Source organism: Anas platyrhynchos, chromosome 2 (genome assembly GCF_047663525.1).
Source record: "Anas platyrhynchos isolate ZD024472 breed Pekin duck chromosome 2, IASCAAS_PekinDuck_T2T, whole genome shotgun sequence".
Lineage (NCBI taxonomy): Eukaryota > Metazoa > Chordata > Aves > Anseriformes > Anatidae > Anas > Anas platyrhynchos.
The window spans coordinates 139,096,219-139,117,293 of record NC_092588.1 but is presented as its reverse complement, the minus strand read 5'-3'; the positions used below and the strand labels follow the sequence as shown (position 1 = coordinate 139,117,293).

The 21,075-nt window shown below is 37.0% G+C and overlaps 2 protein-coding genes across 17 annotated transcripts in view; one reads left to right on the top strand and one right to left on the bottom strand.

The window, feature by feature from the left end:
• NSUN6 (NOP2/Sun RNA methyltransferase 6) overlaps positions 1-17,370 on the top strand; it is a 26,305-nt gene extending 8,935 nt beyond the window's left edge. For 5 of the 6 annotated variants that reach the window (XM_038174257.2, XM_038174258.2, XM_072033682.1 and 2 more), the window contains 7 exons: positions 1,062-1,143; positions 4,631-4,750; positions 5,667-5,811; positions 7,519-7,667; positions 9,599-9,724; positions 12,676-12,880; positions 17,198-17,370. In XM_038174257.2, the coding sequence (XP_038030185.2) occupies positions 1,062-1,143; positions 4,631-4,750; positions 5,667-5,811; positions 7,519-7,667; positions 9,599-9,724; positions 12,676-12,880; positions 17,198-17,370 (1,000 nt within the window). Of the gene's footprint in view, positions 1-1,061; positions 1,144-4,630; positions 4,751-5,666; positions 5,812-7,518; positions 7,668-9,598; positions 9,725-12,675; positions 14,288-17,197 lie in introns of those variants that run through there. The other variant, XM_072033684.1, reaches the window with a different exon arrangement.
• CACNB2 (calcium voltage-gated channel auxiliary subunit beta 2) overlaps positions 13,388-21,075 on the bottom strand; it is a 247,078-nt gene continuing 239,390 nt past the window's right edge. For 7 of the 11 annotated variants that reach the window (XM_027450665.3, XM_027450663.3, XM_072033680.1 and 4 more), the window contains one exon: positions 13,388-21,075. In XM_027450665.3, coding sequence (XP_027306466.1) covers positions 20,587-21,075 — 489 coding nt within the window. In that variant the 3' untranslated portion in view covers positions 13,388-20,586. The other 4 variants (XM_027450666.3, XM_027450664.3, XM_072033681.1 and 1 more) reach the window with 1 other exon arrangement.

Sequence of the window (21,075 nt, the reverse complement as noted above, 5' to 3'; positions counted from 1 at the left end):
AATATAACAGCATCTGCCACGGTAGTTATCTAATTAAGGATTACTTGCTTCTCTGTTTTGTATCCAAAGCATATGGCTTGTTCTTCTGTTGTTTAAAATGCATACAAAAAGCAGTGTATGAAGAGTGTGACATCAAATTAATGACTGAAGCTTTACATCATAAGAACAAACTACAAAAGATATAGTAACAAAGATCACACTCTTAGGGGATTTTTGGTGTATTAGAGCTTAAATGTAGTAGATGTATTATATTCTTGTGGCATTGTTGACATAGATTGGCAGTATGTAAGATCTGTAGTCTGCGAGTTTGCTTCCTCATATCCTTCCTTCTTGTTGTAGGACTGTGCAGTGCATATACAAAATAATACTCATTCTTGTTATCTTCAGAACATTAGAGTATTGTTTTCAGACTCAGTTTTATGTGTTTTGTAATTTTCTTTTTATTGTCATCCACTCTCTTGTAAACCTATCCTAACATAACAAAGTTATGTCATAACTTCATCCATATTTGAAACTTTTAGGTTGCTTCTAAGTTCAAACCTTTGTTTTGCAGGCAAATAAGCATTTTGAAAAAGATTTTCTGTAGTTATTTGAATGAAATCTTAGTCTAGAATAACAGAGGAAGATCTAAGTAGGAAATCATATACTAGTGCCCTAATGCATACCTGGCTAGCCAAAAGCAGTTATGGATTGAAATTAACATATTTTAATCTGTTTTTCTGCATTTTCTTGTATTGTCAAGGCTCGGATTAGATATCCATTTGTCTTATGTATAAAGCACGTAACTTTTCCTTATGCAATTTTTTACATATCATTCCACTTTATAATGTAGAAGATATAATGTAGAAGATTTTGTGTTACAGTTTACCCAACTTAATGATGTCATCTTAAAGAATATCAGATTGCTAAATGATAAAAGTATGTTTCTTAGTCAGTTTATAAACGCTTTTATTTTTGCAAGATTTTCTTTCAAATTCCTGTAATAAGCACAATGATTTTAATTTAATACTGTTAAAATGATAAATCTGAGTTCTTGAAACAATTTGTTCCATGCTTTTCAGTGGAATGGGCATCAGAATGATAGAGCCAGTCTACCTCAGTCCATCCTTTGACAATGTGCTCCCTAGTCATTTGTTTTTACAGGTATGTTTTTAACAAAAATAAAAATCTCTACTATTCACAGAATAATGAATATCCTCTAAGCACCCATTGATTGTGTATTATGGAACCTAATTCACTATTTGGCTTGAAAGAAAACAAAGCACTGAAAATGAACGTAGTATCTACATGAAGCTAGTTTAACCACACTGATTCTGAGATATTAGAAGGGACTTCAAAGTGACTTAAGAGATAGTTAAAAAAGCAAAAATTCTTTTTGTACAGATATTCCACAGAACTTTTAGCTTTTTGGAATTGGCTTATGAACTACAAAATACGAGCTTCTGAGGGTACATCATTCTGTAGATAATGAGGAAAATCTCCAAATATTCCATTGACTTTAAGCTTAAGAGAACTTGAACTTCATTCAAGACAGCTTTTTCTTTTGCATCTTTAATGCTACTTTTCTCGCCCACAACAAATCTGATTAAAATATGCAAACATGACAATGGGCCACCTGTGCTATGTTGAAATGTAGGACAATGAAATCATGGAACTTTCTAGTTTTCTTAGATCAGGTAAATTTCTTAATTTCAGTTTGTTGAAATAATAATAATAATAAAAAGAACACTTCAAGTAGATGTTTGGGACTATGCCAATAATTGTTTTTGTTTTTTTTTTTTTTACTGTAAGTATGAACATTCCTTGGGTTAAAAATAAAAAAAAAAGCAAGCCAGCAAGCCATCCAGCCACTCAAAGAAGTGGTTCCAATCCATAAAGCAAATGTAAATTCTATGTCAAATAAACCCTCATATCATGGTCATATCGTGGACACAGTCAGTCAGGTTTGAATGCCTCCAAGGATGAAGACTTTCTGGGCAACCTGTTTCAGTGTTTGATCACACTCACAGTTAAAAATAAATAAATAAATAAAATACTTATTTTTAAATGGAATTTCCTGTACTTCAGTTTGTGCTCATTGCCTCATGTCCTGTCACTGGATAACACAGAGAACAGTCTGGCTTGATCTTCTTTACTTTCTTCCAACTGTTATTTATATACATATGGATAAGATCCCCCTGAGACTTCTACATGCTAAACAGTCTCAGCTCTCTCAGCCTCTCCTTTCATGCTGGGTTCTCCAATCCCTTAAGTATTTTTGTGGCCCTTAGGTGGACCCACCTCAGTATATCCATGTACTGGGGACACAGCACTCCAGATATGCTTCACCCGTGCTGAGTAGAGGGGAAGGATCACCTCCCTTGAACTGCTGGCAATGCTTTTCCTAACACAGCCCTGGGGGCTGTCAGCCTTCTTTGCCAGGAAGGCGTGTTCCTGGATCATATTCAAATTCTTGTCCACCAGCATCCCCAAGGCCATCTCTGCAAAGCTGCCTTCCAGTCAGACTCCAGCCTGTGCTGGTGCATGGGGGTTGTTCCTTCCCAGGTGCAGGATTTAGCATTCATGTTTGTTGAGCTTTATGAGATTCCTGTTAGTCCATTAATCTTCCAAGGGACCTCTGGAAGGGTTATGCTGGAAGACAGCATAACCTTCCAGTTTATTAACTACTCTTCCCAATTTTTTATCCTCTGCAAATTAGCTTAGGGTGCACTGAAGAGGTTAGATGGCATTGGCCCCAGTGTTGACCACTGGGGTACACCACTATTGACTGTCCATCTGGACTTGTTGCCACTGATCACAACCCTTTGAGACTGGCTTGTCTGACAGGAATTTGCAGTGTGTGAGATGAAGGCCCATGTATGATAGTCTTAGTATTAATTATGTGGCATGGAGCTTGAAAATTTGCTAAGCAAAGAGAACACGTAGTAAGGTCATCCTTAAAAGATTTTTGTACCTTTGTGTTCAACCATGTTATAAAATAATTTTTTGAAGTATTTCCTTATTTTGTACAATGCATTTTTTTATTTGTTCACACTGCATATTACTTCTCTTCAGTGTATCTGTTCAGTTAATACAATTAGTAGCACAGTTTCTCAGTACCTTAATTGATCAAGTTTAAACTCCTGCCTGTTAATCTGATTGCTTGATACTAAACTACACCAATATATTCATAGAGTAAATGTTCCAATATACCAGGTTAACATAAAATACTTGTAATATACAAAGCCACTCTATGTCTGCGGTAGTATCAGTTTGTTTTATCTTTGTTTTTAGCAGTGGTGTCTCCCTAATCATGAATCCTTAAATTTCAGTCATGGTTACTCTTGGATGCAGCTTTAAATAAAAATATTAAAAAAAAAAAGAAAAAAAAAAAAGAGCCAAGAGCCACTGGTGATTTCAGACATCTATTTTTTCTTTTATACAAAAATCACAATATTTAATTTTCTCTTAAGGAACTGACAGCAATATCTTAAGTATCTTCACAGATGGTATCTTAAGTATCTTCACTATGGTGAATGGCGCTGCGTCAGGCTGGCGGGCGGTCACTAGTGGGGTCCCTCAAGGCTCCATTTTAGGGCCGGTACTTTTCAATATTTTTATAAACGATCTGGATGTAGGAATAGAAGGTATTTTGAGCAAGTTTGCTGATGACACCAAACTTGGAGGAGTTGTGGACTCGAATGAGGGTGGAAAGGCCTTGCAGAGGGATCTGGATAGGTCGGAGAGCTGGGCGATCGCCAACCGCATGAAGTTCAATAAGAGCAAGTGCCGAGTCCTGCACCTGGGACAGGGAAACCCTGGCTTCACATACAGACTGGGCGATGAGACGCTGGAGAGCAGCCTAGAAGAGAGGGATCTGGGGGTCGTGGTAGACAGCAAGTTGAATATGAGCCAGCAGTGTGCCCTGGCAGCCAGGAGGGCCAACCGTGTCCTGGGGTGCATCAAGCACGGCATCGCTAGCAGGTCGAGGGAGGTGATTGTCCCACTCTACTCTGCGCTGGTGCGGCCTCACCTCGAGTACTGTGTGCAGTTCTGGGCACCACAGTATAAAAAGGACATGAAACTGTTGGAGAGTGTCCAGAGGAGGGCTACGAAGATGGTGAAAGGCCTGGAGGGGAAGACGTACGAGGAACGGCTGAGGGCACTGGGCCTGTTCAGCCTGGAGAAGAGGAGGCTGAGGGGAGACCTCATCGCAGTCTACAACTTCCTCGTAAGGGGGTGTTGAGAGGCAGGAGACCTTTTCTCCATTAACACCAGCGACAGGACCCGCGGGAATGGGGTTAAGCTGAGGCAGGGGAAGTTTAGGCTTGACATAAGGAGGGGGTTCTTCACAGAGAGGGTGGTTGCACACTGGAACAGGCTCCCCAGGGAAGTGGTCACTGCACCGAGCCTGACTGAATTTAAGAAGAGATTGGACTGTGCACTTAGTCACATGGTCTGAACTTGGGTAGACCTGTGCGGTGTCAAGAGTTGGACTTGATGATCCTTAAGGGTCCCTTCCAACTCAGGATATTCTATGATTCTATGATTCTATGAGATGTATTACTTTTTTAAACATATTCATAATTTCTTAATACAGGTTTTGGTACAGACCATAAGACCTAAATTGTCCCATTTTTGTTTTTGATAGAACTTGCCTTCAGTGGTTGTGAGCCATGTTTTAAACCCTCAACCAGGAGAGAGAATTTTGGACATGTGTGCTGCACCTGGAGGAAAAACAACCCATCTTGCAACATTAATGCATGATCAGGTAAGAGGAGTCATCAGGCATTTTCTGTCTCAATAAAGAAAGTCTGACCATTTTTCATTTTAATAGCGTACTTCACTTACCTCTGTGAGAATGCACAGATAACTTAGAACAGCAAGATGACCATATTTGAACGTTCTGCTTACCAGTGTATTTTGTTTATTACTGAAATGCGCACAAACTACTCATTGTCCCATTTAAAACCTTATTTGCTGCAAATTGAAATCAGACATTTCAATAGGTCACTTTTTGAATGTTAGAGACTTATTTATAATGGAAAAATTTGCTTTCCTTGCATGCAACTCAGGAATATGCTGGATTCATGAAACTGATGATGTTTGGAAATTGTGGCTTACTGCTGTGTGCTGAAAGACTGTACAGCTTTAAAATAGGAATTGGAAAACAGTATAAAAAACACTGTCTAGAGCCCAGACCATTTTATCCAGATGTCTTTCAGGAAATAGTTCCAGTAGTGGCTGGAATGGGCCAGATGGGGAAGACCTGTTTCAGTCTGTGTTCTTGTTCCTGAGAGACTCTAAAGAGAGGGAATTATCTCTGTATATCCACAGTACAGCACATGTGCAGTAAATCCACTTTTTTTGCAACAGACCTAACAACTTTCAAGCACCATCAGATGTTAATGTGCATGTGCAGTATGTTGAATGGTGATAGGGAAGAAGCAGTGGCACCAGGTCATCGAGTGCTCATATAAGGGGTGATTTGGCTCACAAGAACGAGGACTACTGATTTGGCTTTGGAGAACGAGGACTACTAGAGTGTAGATTTAAGAATAATAACATTATTTAGGGAAAAATAAGCTTCATTCATTACATTGCTTGAAAGGGGAAAAAAAATCAGGAATTGCACATCTACTTAATCACTATGTTTTTGATTTAAAAAAAAAATCATTTTTTTTCAGGGTGAAGTAATAGCAATGGACAAGATAGCTAACAAGGTCAAAAGAATTAAGCAGAATGCTGAATTACTACAGTTGAATTGTATTAAGGCATTTTGCTATGATGGAACAAAGGCACTTTCAGTTGAGAAGAGAGAGGATGAACAAGGTAAAGTAAACAACTTGGGTAGTAGTAGTATTTAGAATAAGTAATAATTTTTTTATTATTTTTTTTTTTTATCAATAGTATTAAACCTGCCACAAGTCCACAAGTTTTGAAATCTTGGCAGATAGCTAGGTTGCTTCGGCGCTGTGGATGTCCTATTATTTTCTACTCTGTTGTGATTATCAGCTTCTCCATAAAGTAAATACAAAGCTCAAACTAACTGTCCTTATCATAACCTAATATGCTCAAAAGAAATGCATTCCAGATACTATCAAAGATTGATGAAGCCTTAAACCTTCTTTCATGAAGATGTTTAACCCCATACTCTGAATTGTTTGGCTTAGCCTGAGAAATAAATTACTTCTGCAGAATTGTTTGGTTTTCCTGCCTCAGAAGCCTCATCTGTAAAATGGGGTTATTAATACCTAACTCCCGGGTGTATTGCAATGTTTAGCTCATTAATGTTTGTTCAGCTGTTTACGGGAAAGTTCTATAGAAGCACAGTGTATTATTTTGAGTTCATTTCATTTGCTTTTCTGTGGTACCATATTTATGATACTGGTTCTGTTCCCATGATGAAATGATTTGAACAGTATCTGCTGTCTAGATTATTTTTAGTTTGTTGTGCAAAGTATGCTGTTCTTTCTCACTCTATCTCATCCCAGTCACTGGTTAGCCTAAGTAGGGATCAGGTTGCATAATTCACCTTCCTTGTCCCCATGCCTTCTAGTTTGTTCCTAAAGGTATTTTTCTTAATCGTCTATAAGCATAAAATATTGTAGGTGGTTTGTAGCACTTACACAGATGAACAAGAGCTAGCTATAATACTGAGAGATCATGAAAGCTTTTCTGTACAGCCCTGCAATTATGACATATTTTGAATGTTGTAGTAATGAATCAGAGGTAGATAAATTGGTAGTGCCAAAATAGACTCATTTCTGCAGTGCTGGAACAAGCTAGGCAGCAGTAGTGTGAAGTCACCCACTGGTTTTCACTTGTGACCTAGCTTGCATATCTGAGGGGCAGTAGGAGAAAAGGAGGCAAAACTCTTCCTTGTTGGTTACTCACAGATACACATATGGAGCCTAGTCTTCTGTTTTGGTAATCCGGAGCTGAAAAGTTTTTCCAGCACTAAGACAACAGAAACTTTTGGGCTGTTGAGCCAGTGGGATTTGGAAAGTTGAAAGGATAGGTTCTGCATCTAGAAGTTGCATATTCCCTTATCTGTCCAGGCAGTATTCAAAATTACAGATTAGTTCTTGTCTTGACAATCACTGTTTATTAAATTGTTCTGCTGTGGAGGAAGCATGTGTATTGCATTAGAACTTGTAATATTTCACATTATTATGAAGCTCTTTATGTTCTATATGCATCACAGTTATTATCTAGATAGTCCAATTATGTTACTTCAGGTAGTCTTAATAGTTAAATAGTCTTAAGGTTTCTCTCACTGAAGATTTACACACTTGTGTAAAAAAATATTGCTGTCTAAAGCAATCGTGTATTGTTTGAGCTCCCAAAATGCTAAAAATTCTGTGAGATGAAATCTACCACAGGCAGTGCTGACGCTTGTCTCTAACTGCAATCACTTCTGCAGAAACCATCTATAGCACTGAAATGTGTTATGTCAAGCAAGCACTAACAGCTTGTCATTATCTGTAGTGAAATCTCAAGGAAAGACAACCACATTTTACATTGCTGTTTTCACAGAAGGACCTCCGTTCTTACCAGAGTCATTTGATCGGATTCTTCTTGATGCTCCATGTAGTGGGATGGGGCAGAGACCAACCATGTCTTATTCCTCAACTTTAAAGGAATTGATGTCTTATCAGCCACTGCAGCGCAAGCTTTTCACTGTGGTACGTATCAATCATTGAGTAGCTAAATTAAATTGAACATCAATAGTTTTGCAGTGTAAAATTTTTTTCCCTCCCCCCTCCCCCCCCCCAATGATGCCTCATCTTCCCTATATTTTCAGTGGTTAGGTGTTGGGATGTAATTGTCCAGAGCCAAAAATTTCAAAGTTCTTTCTATTCAAGGCAAATGGAGTGCCAGAGTTCCATGAAAAAATCCATGAAACTATTTGCCATTCCCTCTTTGTATGTCCCTCTTTCTGAATATAAGTTTCATGTTCATTCTTTGCCCTTTTCTAGGTCCATTTTCTTTCATTCCTAGTTACAGTTCTTAGCTGCTTTTAGATTCTATTCTTATTTGCTATAATATAATACTGCAAACCTTTTAAGTACTGACATTTCTTCTTTATCAGAGGATAAATTTGCTAAGCTTTTCTTCCTTTGCTTTCCCAACTAAATTTTTTTCTGTCACAAAGTCATCAGCAGTTTTTAGCTTATCCCTAAATTTGTTTGAAGAATACTGAAGCTTATGCATCTTGCCTGATTTCCCAGGAGATCTTGTGCTATCGTAGTCCTTGGGGACCAGTAGTTCCCAGAACGCTTGTTCTTCTGCACATGTCTCCTAGGGTGCAGCCTGTCCTTTGAAGCTTAAGTATCTGAGTAACTTTCATAAATTGAAATCTACCTAGTTTTCAGTTTCCTATTCTCTGTACACCAAAAGATTTCCAAATATTTTTTTTTCTTAGAGGAAGTAGTGCAGTTTCCTTTAATGTATCTGTAAATTTGGAATTTCCTGTTTTAGAACTAAACGCAACATCATCTAAGACTTTGTTTTCTGATAGCTACAGAGACTGAGGAATTCCCAAAAAACAAATCACTTGGTGTTCTTTCAAGATGTTAGATCTTTGGGGATTTATTTTCCTCTTGCATCTGGTGTTGTGGAGTACAAGTTAAAGAACTTAGGCCATTTGGTCAGCTTTGTTTTCTCTCTTTCATAGCTGATGAAGTCAAAAGAGAAGGAGGAAAGTTGAAATCATTTATGACCGTTTAAATATTTATAAAACAAGACAGTGCTCTCCAGTGTTTCATAAAACCCCTCCTTTAAGTAAAGATATCATTCAATTAGTCTTTCAGCTCTATCATATCTGCTACTGGGTAAAGTCAATTCATTGAAGCATGGGAAAGATACGTGTAAGACATATATAATTTTTTTTTTTAATTATTTTTTTTAATCTTTCAGTTTCATCCATTTCTGTTTATAATAATTGGAAGAATATAAGTCACAGAGCAGGTTAAAATATTTTCTGTGCAGGAGCGTGGACTCTTGCAACTTCACTGCATATAACTTCCCTGCAGTGGTGCTGTAAGATACTATATGGGATATGTGAGGGAGTACAAAGCTGGGAGGCCATATTACAACTTCCCTTGCTAGTAAGCGAGTAGTTGGGCTGATGCTGAAGGACAAGATTCCATGATTCTTGCCTACATTTGAATTATATGTATTCAAAGTGAATCACAGCTTGAAAAGCAGCATAGATATACTTCATGCCAAATATGTGGAAACAGCTGACATCTAATATCACTGATAAAAATACTGTATATTGACGCTTGGCAACAGGTAATGAAAACGGAATGCGACTGTCTGAGATAGGCAGAGATGTACAAATAACAAATCTTACAAGATGAATCATATCAGTAGCATTAATAAACTGCATGAGCTATAATGCTGATTTTGAAAGAAAAACCATTCTATTCCATGGGATCCTTTAATGTAGTCCCTGAGAAGAAATAGCATCATAATGTCTATCTTAGACAGAAAGATTTGAGTTAATTAAGCGTTAAGTTTTAATAATATAGCTTAATTGTTTTCTTGGTTAATGTTGCTTAATATGCAGCTTTTTTACATTTAAATATAAACTGTTGTTTTTTCTCTGCAGGCAGTGAAATTGCTGAAGCCAGGAGGTGTTCTAGTGTATAGTACATGTACGATTACACTTTCTGAAAATGAGGAGCAAGTTGCATGGGCCCTAGAAACTTTTCCATGCCTCCAGCTTCAGCGACAGGTACTACTATTTACAGCATACTTCACACAAGCCAATGAGCTTGTTTTGGCACTGTAAAGTTGTGCAGTGTATTTACTGTCAATAAATATCATTTTTACTGGAGAGAATTCTAACAGCTCGGGATAGAAATAATGCAGAGACTTCTGAGACTCTTCTAAACCGATGTTCATGTTTAATTGAGCTTCACTTAGGGAACATTAAGTAGTTTCTTACTGCGTACTATGGTTGTTTTGATTTGTACAACAGTCATTTAAAACATAAGAGGGATAAAAGATAGTTCAGACAGGTTAAATTTTCTCTTGCTATTCTTACTTTATATTAATATATTTTACTCTGTTTTTCTGCACATTAATAGCAAAGGTGAACAAGTTTTTATTAAAGCTTCTGAAGTAGTGAAGACTTAAAAAGAAGAGTGGGAAATAAATTGGAAGAACATAGTACTTTGAGAAAGGAGGATTTTATATGTATGAGAACCATTTTTGTGTTACTTTAAGAATGAGAGAATAAATTTATTTCAGGCTCAGTGTCCCAAGACTGTGCCTTGTCTTTTCCGGAGCCAATGTCTAACATAAAGGTGTCTACATAGGTAGTATATAGGGAGATGCTAGAATTTGTATCTATGATGCGTGCATTTCAAAAATATATCACTTTTATTAGTACCTCAAAAATACTTTATCATCAGACCATATGTGGCTCTCTTTTTCTTTGCTGATGTGATGTGTTGGAGCGGGTTAGTGTTAATAATCATGGCTTTGGAGAAATGCTTAGATCTGGTACTTGTTTAACTTGTACTTTCTGTAATGACTTGTCTTAAGAAGTTTAGATGCATCTTTTAACTGAAATTAAAAAAATACACAAGAGATACATGAGAAGTTATAAGAAGGCTGCTAAAGATTTAAGAGAACTGAAGCTTTTATTAAAACATTTTGTTTGTCAGGGTTCTTCTGCCTGTTGGTACAAATCTAAACTTCCCATCTATTTCCATCTTCTCTGTATTTTTCAATTCAATCAGTTTCAGCTGAGATTACACATTTTACCTAACAGGATAGAAAATCATACTCAATAGAATGACAAAGCAAAACACAAGCCCTTAAACTTAAATGCAAGATTTTGATTTCATAGACTTGATCTCTCACCAGTAGTATGTCTTGAGTTTTCACACAAAAAAATGGCATCTATATAAAAATAAAACTTTTGTGTATAGCGTATTTTAAATAAGATACTGGCTTGTTTACCTACAGATTATAGTATCTTACAACCTGCTCCCCAGTAGTGTAAACTAAGGTGATGCAATGAACAGGAAGCTAGAGTCTAGGGCTGACTTACCTTATGGTCCTTCATTTATTTCCCATGTTCTGTAGTCTCTCAGTGGACACCTGCTTTACACCCAGTCCACTGTTTCCCGTGTTCTCACTTTTGCAATGGGTCCTGGAATCACGTTGTACAAGGCACAACAGGAGGTGGAGCCATCGGTGTTGATCTCATAGGTGGAGGTTACTGCATGGCAGCCGATCCTTTGTGCAGACTTACTGCCTCTTAGGGATTTACACACAGGGTATATTGTGTATCAGCTTAAATGCAGTAACTGAACTGGAAGGGAAAAGGAGAAGGTAGAGGAAAAGAAATTGGTCTTTGAACGAGCAAGTCACTTCACCTTGTGTAATATTTTCGGTAGTCTTTTACCTTTCCATCCTTCAATCCTTCAATTTCATTGCTTAAGTCACTACCTCTTTTCTTCCTTTGTGTATTATTTTTTCTCAATTTGCTACAGGCACCTCCTTTTGTCTCTTACCTGGAAAGCATTGAAATCCTATTGAGGGATAGCAAGAGAAGACTCAGTCTGCAGCCTCTCGGCTGCCCAGCTTTAGAGCACACAGTACATGATTAAGCAATTAGCTCGCATCATGTGCTGTCTGGGTGAGCTCGTGTGTCAGCAAAGTCTGAGGGCTCAAAAATTCTCTGCTGCATTACAGACTATACCAGACTAGATTTACAAAGGAGTTCGTTCTTTTGCCATTACAATTCCGGCTTTTTTTTTTTTTTTCTCTTTAATGCACTGGAGGAATTACCCAGCTAAGATTTAGATTTTTCCACAAATCACCATATTTATTAAATAAAAAACATCATCAGAAGAGGGCTGTGACTTTAAACACAGCTCCTTTCTAGGATTTTGATGCTAAATGTCCTCTCCTAAATTGAAGAACACTAAAGTTGTTCCTTTCTTTTCTTTCTTTCTCTGTCATATACATGTACACACGTATGGGGTAGTTACAGTATTTTCATTTACCCATTAGTCTAATTACATAACAAAGAAAACCCAAAACTCAGACTTTTTTTTGCAGCATCATCATCTTCCAAAATGATGCCTCTTTAGGCAGAGTTCTGGAGTGGCACTTTCAGTCTCTCCAGTTGAAGTTTATAAGGTAAAGAATCCAGTTATTTCTACTACTGGTACTAAGTATGTTAGTAACTGACTAAGGGATCACTGTTTCTGACAACTTAGAGCTATTAGTATACAGAAGAGCTTCAACACTTACTTAATAGTGGAAAAATAAAAATAAAACCTTTCAGACATATTGGCTGGTGATAACAGCTTTTTTGCGATGGAGGTGATTTCCCTCTTGGGTGATGAAATGATTTGGATCTGTGTATGTACCTGTCCTCTGTAAGTGCCCTAATGACTAAACTACTGGGCTAAAAGGGCTTGACTGCACCACCACCTCCTCAGCGGTCTGTGGGTCTGGTGCATGTACCCATGCACACAGCTGCCACATTAAGACAAGAAAAGCAGGGCTGCATGATTTCCAACTTTCCCCCCAGTGTGATGGATACAAACCTAGCTCGGCCGCATTAAGAGGCAGGCAGCTCTGCATAGCCTTAGAGGAGTACGTGTAGGAAACCAGGAACTTTTCACTGATGCAGTAATTTGCTTTTCTGTGTCACTTGCAAAGGAACCTCATATCGGAGGAGAAGGCATGAGGGGAGCTGGACTGGCACTTGATCAGCTGAAGCTGCTGCAGAGATTTGATCCATCTGCTGTGACCGTGCAAGGAATGGATATTAAAGCTTTGCAAGATTCCCAGGAAGATGATTTGATTTCACTGGCAAATAAGGACTGCATAGGATTTTTTATTGCAAAATTTATTAAATTGAACGGTAAATAAGCATGCAGCAATACAACCTGAAAAAAATACCTCTGTGAGGCTGAAGTGTGGCTCTTGGTGCTGCGCTGTTGCCAAGCCAACAGGCTGACGGCAGGGTTGCTGTGGCAGCCAGAAAAGCTGCCAGCTGCTCTGCTGGGAAAGGGCTGAAGGCTGGGGGAAGGGCACGGTCATTTGGGGTCGGTTTGCTTTCCTGTGACAGCAGGTCACTGCTTGAATGACAAGCATGTTCAATCACACTTCAGTCTGTTGGCTCTCGCCATGCGAGCAGCTTGGCTAGTGCAGGAAATGCAGGAACAGGGTGTGTTTTTTTTTTCTTTTTTTGGGGGGGAACTGGGGAGGTAAGGTCCTTTAGAAAATGCAATCATCAATAGGTGGGAACTATTACTGTGGATTTTGGAAAAAAAGCAGTTTCAGTGGAGATTTACCGATTGTTAATGCTTCATTAAGTAGTGCTTCAGGAAACGTTGTAACATTTTTACAAATAACTTTTATAAATTGATACTTAGAACCTCATTTCTCTTTTATTTTAATACAAGCAAGATTCTCTGTACACATAGTATATACACAAAATACGATTAGGCTTTGTAGCATGTCTTTTATAGCAGCATGAATATATTAAACCATCTCACTCTGGGAATGTAAATAAATATTGTTTCAACATCAAACTTCCCATGCATAAACTGTATTGGTTCCCAAACAGCCTATTGGACTGGCTGACAAGTGACAATTTTAAAATCAAACATTTGCAATTGAAGGGGCTACAGCTGTGATAAATATATCAAAAGACAGAAAACAATGCATAATATCATCTGAAATGTTGCAAATCACCTTTCAAACAACTAAGAATATTAACTCTACTGGTTAGAAAGCATCAACGGCTAAAATCATATGAAAATTTAAACTGGGGAAGCATGCTAATGAGAACTGACTTAATACACTGCTCAAAGTTTTAATAATCTAAATTTCTTAAATGCGTCGTATGTATTTGAAAAATTCTGCTTCAGTTACAGAGGTGTTCTCTGTCTGAATAGTGTTCTCTTTTCTTAGTACTGCTGGAAATAGCACGAAAATCGGAGGGAAAAAATAAGCACGGTTCAAAAACCTAAACTGACATCTGTTTTGTTGTGGGCTTTTTTGTTGTTGTTGCTGTTTTCCCACTGATTTTCAAAGCATTATCTGGAAAAAGATACCTTATTTTGCACACGATTATTTGGTTGGATTAAAGACTGACATTTCTAATTTGCTTTCATACTGTCAGAAGTGCTTTTGCATGTATTCAAAACAATTTATAAAACTCTGTCACTAGTCTGGCTGTGTACTTGTATCTGCTATAAATGTTTTGATATATGTTTTGTACTATTCTTGAATAAATTAAATGTCTCCTCTTCTGTTCTGCTAAGGCTGCTTAGTACATACTCTATTAGGCCTAACCTAGCAGACTAGAAGGAGGGAACTCTTGCTTACTTTGGTAGCTCACTCCTTGCTGTTAACCATGACATGCCAAAAGAAGATTTAAAGTCATTTTGTTTCATCAGTAGTAGGTAAGATAACCCATTTAGAATTGTAATCACTTGTATTATAAATTACAGTCTTTTTAGTCAAAATATGACTACAATAACTACTTGGTAACAAAATGTATTAGTCCTTTACTGTAAGTACATGTTGAAATCTTTAACTTGGTGCTAGTAAAAAAGCATTTTTTTTTTCAGAATATATAAACTCTGTAAACATTAATCAGCATACATAGACTACATATTGAAATTTGCAGATACCTATAAAGGGAGGAATTTTTGCCTCCAGTTTCAGTAGCAGGATCTGTGCAATGCTGAATTGTGAAAATTTGAGAAGTTCGCATATTTATTAGTTATAAACAGTCTTTTCAAGAAGGTGATCTTGATTTTATATGAGAAATTTCTTAACCCTTCCCCCCTCCAAAAAAAAAAAAAAAAGTAAATGACTTGCATTTGATTCCAGTGTAATTGCAGACCAGACTTAACATGGAAGAAAAAACACTGCTGATATCTGAACTTTTAACTATTAGAGTTGTTTCTGCAAAAGTCACTGATAGACGTGAAAAAGCAGTCAGTATATTAAAGAGCTAAGCCTCAGCTGTCTCCCCTGGACCACCTCTCTGCTGATAATTCAGGGAGAGGGGATGACACAAGGGGAGAGAGAAAAAGATTTCTCCATCAGGCAGTTCAGAACAGGAACTTAATTGAGATGCTTCAAATCATCCCTTGAAGGAGCCAGCCTCATTTTGACTTTGGTCAAAGCTTGCTAAGTTAGATGTCTAAAGCTGGATAGATGCTCTTCTTGTTTATCTTTCCAGTGTGACTGTAATTTTAAATAAAAGTACAGGAATTATAGTACTTTTCACAAAGCTTAATGTATGGTGTATATGTATTTTTAATACCAAATGTGGCTATTTTCCTGATAATGCTTTGCAGACTGAATCATGCTTCAGTGTCTGGTGCTGAAAAACAATTGAAATATATATATATAATACATACGTATATATATCTCACACTGTGAGATATTATATATTAAATTAAGAAAAAAAAAAGTTATTGTAATTTTAATGAAAGATTAACCCTACAAAACAGATTAGGTATACAATCAGATCCTGTCTGGAAAAAAAAAAAAAAATTGAATCCGAAAAGTACCTTTCCCTATTTGCAGAAATAGATTATTAGTAATGGTGCCAAATCTAAATATTTATCTTGGTCAATATAAAAATAGGAAAATTGACAGCCTAGGATAGTATGATGTATTATTATTCATGTGTCATAGAGCCCAACAACTTTTAGATCAGAGGGTTTCATGTGCTCTTTAAGGAAGAGGGAATGCTTTAGTAACGAACAGGCTAGTCAAGATGATTGACAAGTAATAACTTTGGAGTTGGTAATTTAAAATAAAAAGAGCCTTCTTTTTTATGTTTTGTTGTTCACTGCTAAAGCTTTATGAACAAATCCAGTTTGTACTGTTAGAATTTACTGCCAAGTAGGATGCCTGATAGATAATTGGTAAGAATAAAGTAATAAAGGAGACAGATAATATAGAAGAACCAGCTGAATCTCTATTATATCTGATACAAATCTTTTTTGGGGCTGCGTAGGAACACATCTCTAGGGTGATAGGCTATAAAAAGAAACTGTCCATAAAACTACTGTAAGCACATATTTAACATAGTTTGTTATATAAAAAGTAGGGAAATAAATTATAGACAAATTGCCGAACAGTAAATCTGACTGAATAACATTTGAATAAAAATATTCACAATATAATGTCATCCATGTATTTTAAAGATGAAAGAACAGCTAAAATTTTGGTGAACAATCTGCAGTAAAGTAATAAATATACATAAATGTACACCAGAAATATTATATTACATTCTGAAAATGAATTTCTCTGGTCTTTGTCCAGACTGTGTAATAGTTGTTTGCAGTGTGCTATTTTCACAGAGGGAATACAATTAAAGTCAAAATTGTAAGAACAAAAAACAGGTTCATCAGAACGAACATTTGGGAAACAGCCTGATGCATCAAAGCAATCAGAGGTCAAATGTAACCAGAAACAAAAATGCATCTTGAGGAGGCGTCAGTAATGCCACAGGAGGTGGTTTACTGTAACCTTGTACTTTTTGGACAGACACTGCTGAAAAGCCATTGGGACCACTCACTGCATTCCAGCTACGGGAATGCTGATACATCACCTTAAAACCTCTGCAGTTGTCACAGAACATGAATATTACTTTACAAACCAATGGAGCTTAAAAATGATGATTACCAACAATTTCACAAAAGATAGTAAGTTAAAGGGGCAGGATATTTGAACTGAGCAGGAACTTCGGGGATAGGACGCAAAAGATCTGCATGCAAATGCAGAGAAAAGTGAAACTAGGTATCTGTTTGCTGAGTAGGACTGAATTGAGTAGGACTGAATTTCCTTATCCTCCATTTAAAAAACTCCACTTAAACTGTAGCTTTAAAACCTGCCTTCATTATTTAGGGCCAAATCTTTAGGAGACACTATTTATATTTTACACCTTGAGAAGCATAAATTGTCAAAGACTCTGAAATTCTAAACTCCTGATATCAGACTATGAATTCACAATTACTCTAGAAAAGTTTTTATTTATTTTTTTTTCCATCTGTAAATTCATTTTTCAATTCCTAGTCAGTGGATAAAATTTATGGACCTATTTCAAATAGTTTCTTCTCTTAACACTTAACCAACTCTTAACACCTAGTGATGCTAATTGTGTATAAACCTGTTGCTTATTTGTCCCCACTGTCCTGTTCCTTTACAGGTCTGGAGACTGTTACTCCCACCTCCTTCCAACCCCTCCTCAAGAATCCTTTCTTCTGTGATGTCTGTGATACTAAACTGATAGACTTGAGCTGCTCAACAACACTGATGTGTACTCATTTGAAAAGACATACAAAAAAGTTAACACCTAACATATATACACAGAAATGTTAAATTGTATCACATTCCTTCCGTATACTGTAATCCTTTAGAAAAATATAGAGTAGAGCTGACAAGACCTATGTATCACTCAACTGTTTTATTTTCCTCCCTTCTCACTCATGGGTTTTATCATCTTTCTGATTCATTTGAATAGAAATTTTACAGGTTATTTTGTACCACACACACATAAGAAGACTGGAGCTCACTGGGACCTCTAGCATTCCTCAGATTCAAAGCTCCTGAAACCAGATACAGAAATATGAACTCATTAGTATCCTAATGCAAACAATATTAAACTTTCTATTTGCAAAACTCTGCAAAGACATTTCATCACAATAACCTTTGATATGTCCTCCAGCTGGAGTATTTTTAAAGCTTCTTGTTGAAATAATTCTGTTAAAGTGCTTTTCAAAGTAGTGCTCAGCAGGCAGGTGGTATTGTGCAAAATCTGTAGTACAAGCTCACATTACAACTGATTTGTCACTCTTAATAACTGAAGAAAAATACCTTAGCAAGGCTAAAATAAACCTACTGTCTGCCTAAGAAATGTGTTAGTATGTTGCCTATACATTGTTAGTTGAAGTATACAAAAGATAATTCATTAACTGGACGGGGACATGCCTTTCTTTGTAAGATATTTATATTCCATAAATCAATATCTAGACCATACTTAAATATTAGGGCTTGGACTGTGCTCTTTATTTTCTCTTTATTTGTCTGTACATGTTACCTTAATCCATGGTTTTAATATACTGTTCAGTGCTTTGGAATTCTGCCAAACATTCCTTCAAAATAATTTAAGAAAGGTGGGAAATTAATACCTCCTGTAGCAAATTTTAAAAAAGAAAAGAACAAAAAAACATTCAAGGTATTGTAGTGGAATCTATACATCACTTCTTGCAAGACAAAACTGTTGTGTAACAGTTGTAGGGAGCAACAGCAGTTTCTGAAGCTGGTAAAATACCTAAAGCCAGGCTATATAGAAAGCAAGACAATATATTTTTTTTGCATTAAAATACGATCTGATATGATTCAAATAACAAACTCAATGTTTTTCTCCACTGATACCCTGACAATTCCCTCATATCAAAAGCCACTTTTTATATATTCTTATATATCCATTGAGTAATACAACAGGTCTACTTACCTATGCTTCCTTTGTCTACAAAGTCATTTAGATGTTTAGAGAAATGCTGAGAATTTTCTTTCTAGAAAATATACCCTTGTGTTCCCCACAGTTCATGCTTTGAACCAACTACCACTCTTGAATAACCACAACGGTCAGCAGCACTAGCAGAAACGTCAAGATATCTGACAGCAGAATTTCACACTCTTGAGTTGTAAAAAATGCATATAAAGCATGAGGGAGAGCAAGGTATGTGTAAGAGAGTCAAACTGAACTGCTTGGATGCTAGAGAAAGCATGCACCTCCATTTCACTAAAATGATATTCAAAAATCAGGCAATGCTGATATTCCCAGAATTAAAATAATAAATAAAAAGAAATTCCAGCTAAATGAATTATTATCCCACTACAGTCTTTATATAATGTGATATTTACAGTGAAATACAAAAAGTATTTCATTCATACAATTACTACAAAGACTATACGTGATGCAGAACAGCCTTTACACTAGGCAAGGGTATGGAACCTGTAGCCAACGATAATTATGAATTTCCCCCCACTTACCAGTGCAACAGGTGTTCAATGCAAAACCAACTGTTGTCACTCCTTTTGATTTCAATGCATTTTCTCTAGTAAGCTCGCAACAGAGTACTTTGTCACGTTTTTCTAAGCTCTCACTGGCAGCACAAAGCAGTGAGCTGGCTGCAAAGTGGGAATGCAGAGGAATTGGCAAGTGTAGAAAAAGTGGAGAAGCTACAAAAATTTATTTTCCAACAAAATAATTCTCCACAAGCTGTGTAAACTTTTCTTACTAAAACAAATACTCTAAAACACAAAGATTTTACATTTCCAGTGAAACACTCACAGTAACATTTGCCTGTTTTTACTCTCTTGAAGTCTGAACAAGAGCCAGCAGATTTATGCTTTCTCAATTACCTGGGTCAGTAAACTCCCTCATATTCCCTGACTGCAATTTGGATTTTTAAATCAACAATAGAGTGAAGAAACAAACACGTTGGGCTTTTGAGTAACCTTTGTTTTCTTCAGTAGATTTTCACGCTTTGCTGCCTGATGTGCACATGCACACATTTGCCCATCCATTTCCCACCCAATCATGTACACACCTCCATCACGTGTGCTCTCTATTATTCTGAAAACAGAACAAAAATTAGGTTGTGTCCATTGCAATTTTGTGACCTGTACGGAGAAGAATAATTATATATATAGTGGTAAATTAGTTATCTTTACCAAAAATTTAAAATGCAAAGTTGGGTTTGCAAGGACAGCATAATGTATAAGAGTGGGTTAGATCCTCTGTCTCAAGCACTCATTTGTATTTACAGAAGTATAAGCTTTCTGCTACAGAAGAAAAAAGTATTTAGATTGAACACTGTTACAGATTTCCTAAATGAGGCTAGTTCCAGTTGCCAGTAATTCAAAAGCAAATCTGCTGACTTGGCATTAGGACTCTAAAACAGTGTGATCAAACTTATATAGTAAGAAGGTGTCGGCAGAAAGAACATTTATAAACTGTATATACAGTACACAGTACCAATACATAGAAAATTGATTTTGACTTTATGATCCCCTGTGTGTAAGGCAAGACTGAATTCCGTCCTCAAATGGAGACCACCAGAGGTACAAGCAACAGACAGTGGCTTTTAAATCAATATGCAAATCAAGTGCATTACAAATTAAAAATCAGAGCAGACAAAAAGTTTTAGATTTTTATGTGCTGATTCTTGCTTGCTGAATACACGGGAAGTTATTAAACATCAAATGTACCTTTTTCTTTTTTAAAAAACACTAACAACACCTTGATGGCAACAGATATTGTTCAAGTGGCAGCTACCAAAAAACAGCTTGAAAAACAGCATAGTACAACATCAGGAACTCTGCAGTTGTACTACGCTAATTCATATAGCACTAACCAAAAAAATAAGTATATGAATATTCTATTTCATGCTATTGCTATGCAAGCAACAGCAATACAAATCAGCATACAGAAGGATACCATATGTTCTGCAATGAACAACCCAAAGATATTTTCAAGGGGCATTGTTACAAGACTTCAAAGAAACACAAGAGTGCCAGAGGCAAAAGTTACTGACGGATGTAAACATCCCTGTTCCATTCTCCTGCGTCGTTACGTTTTTTAGATATCACTTCTCCATCCTTGTCACAATATTGGTCCCTCGATTTATGACGACTACGTTGTTTGTTGCATTCATTGTGGTCCTGCTCCCGGTCCCTCTCCTTTGAGCGATGCCTTGATTCTCTATGTCTGTGATCACTGCTCCCATGGGACTCGTCTCTGTGATTGTGATCCCTGTGAGAATCATAGTGGTCACCATGCTCGTGTGAGTAGTCCTCCTTTGGCTCTATGTAAGCTGAATCTCTGCTATCTTGTGTTTCTGAGTCAAAAGTTTCTTGCCTAGAAAGGCCTCTAACACCACTGCGATGGTTATGGTGTTGGGTTGAAGAGCGATGCTGGGATTTCTTGATGGGTTCAACCCGTGCTTCCTCTTCAATTTGTGAACCGCTGCGTTCAGGGACTGAATGGTCATTCCTCTGGTCTCCTTGAGATCCCTG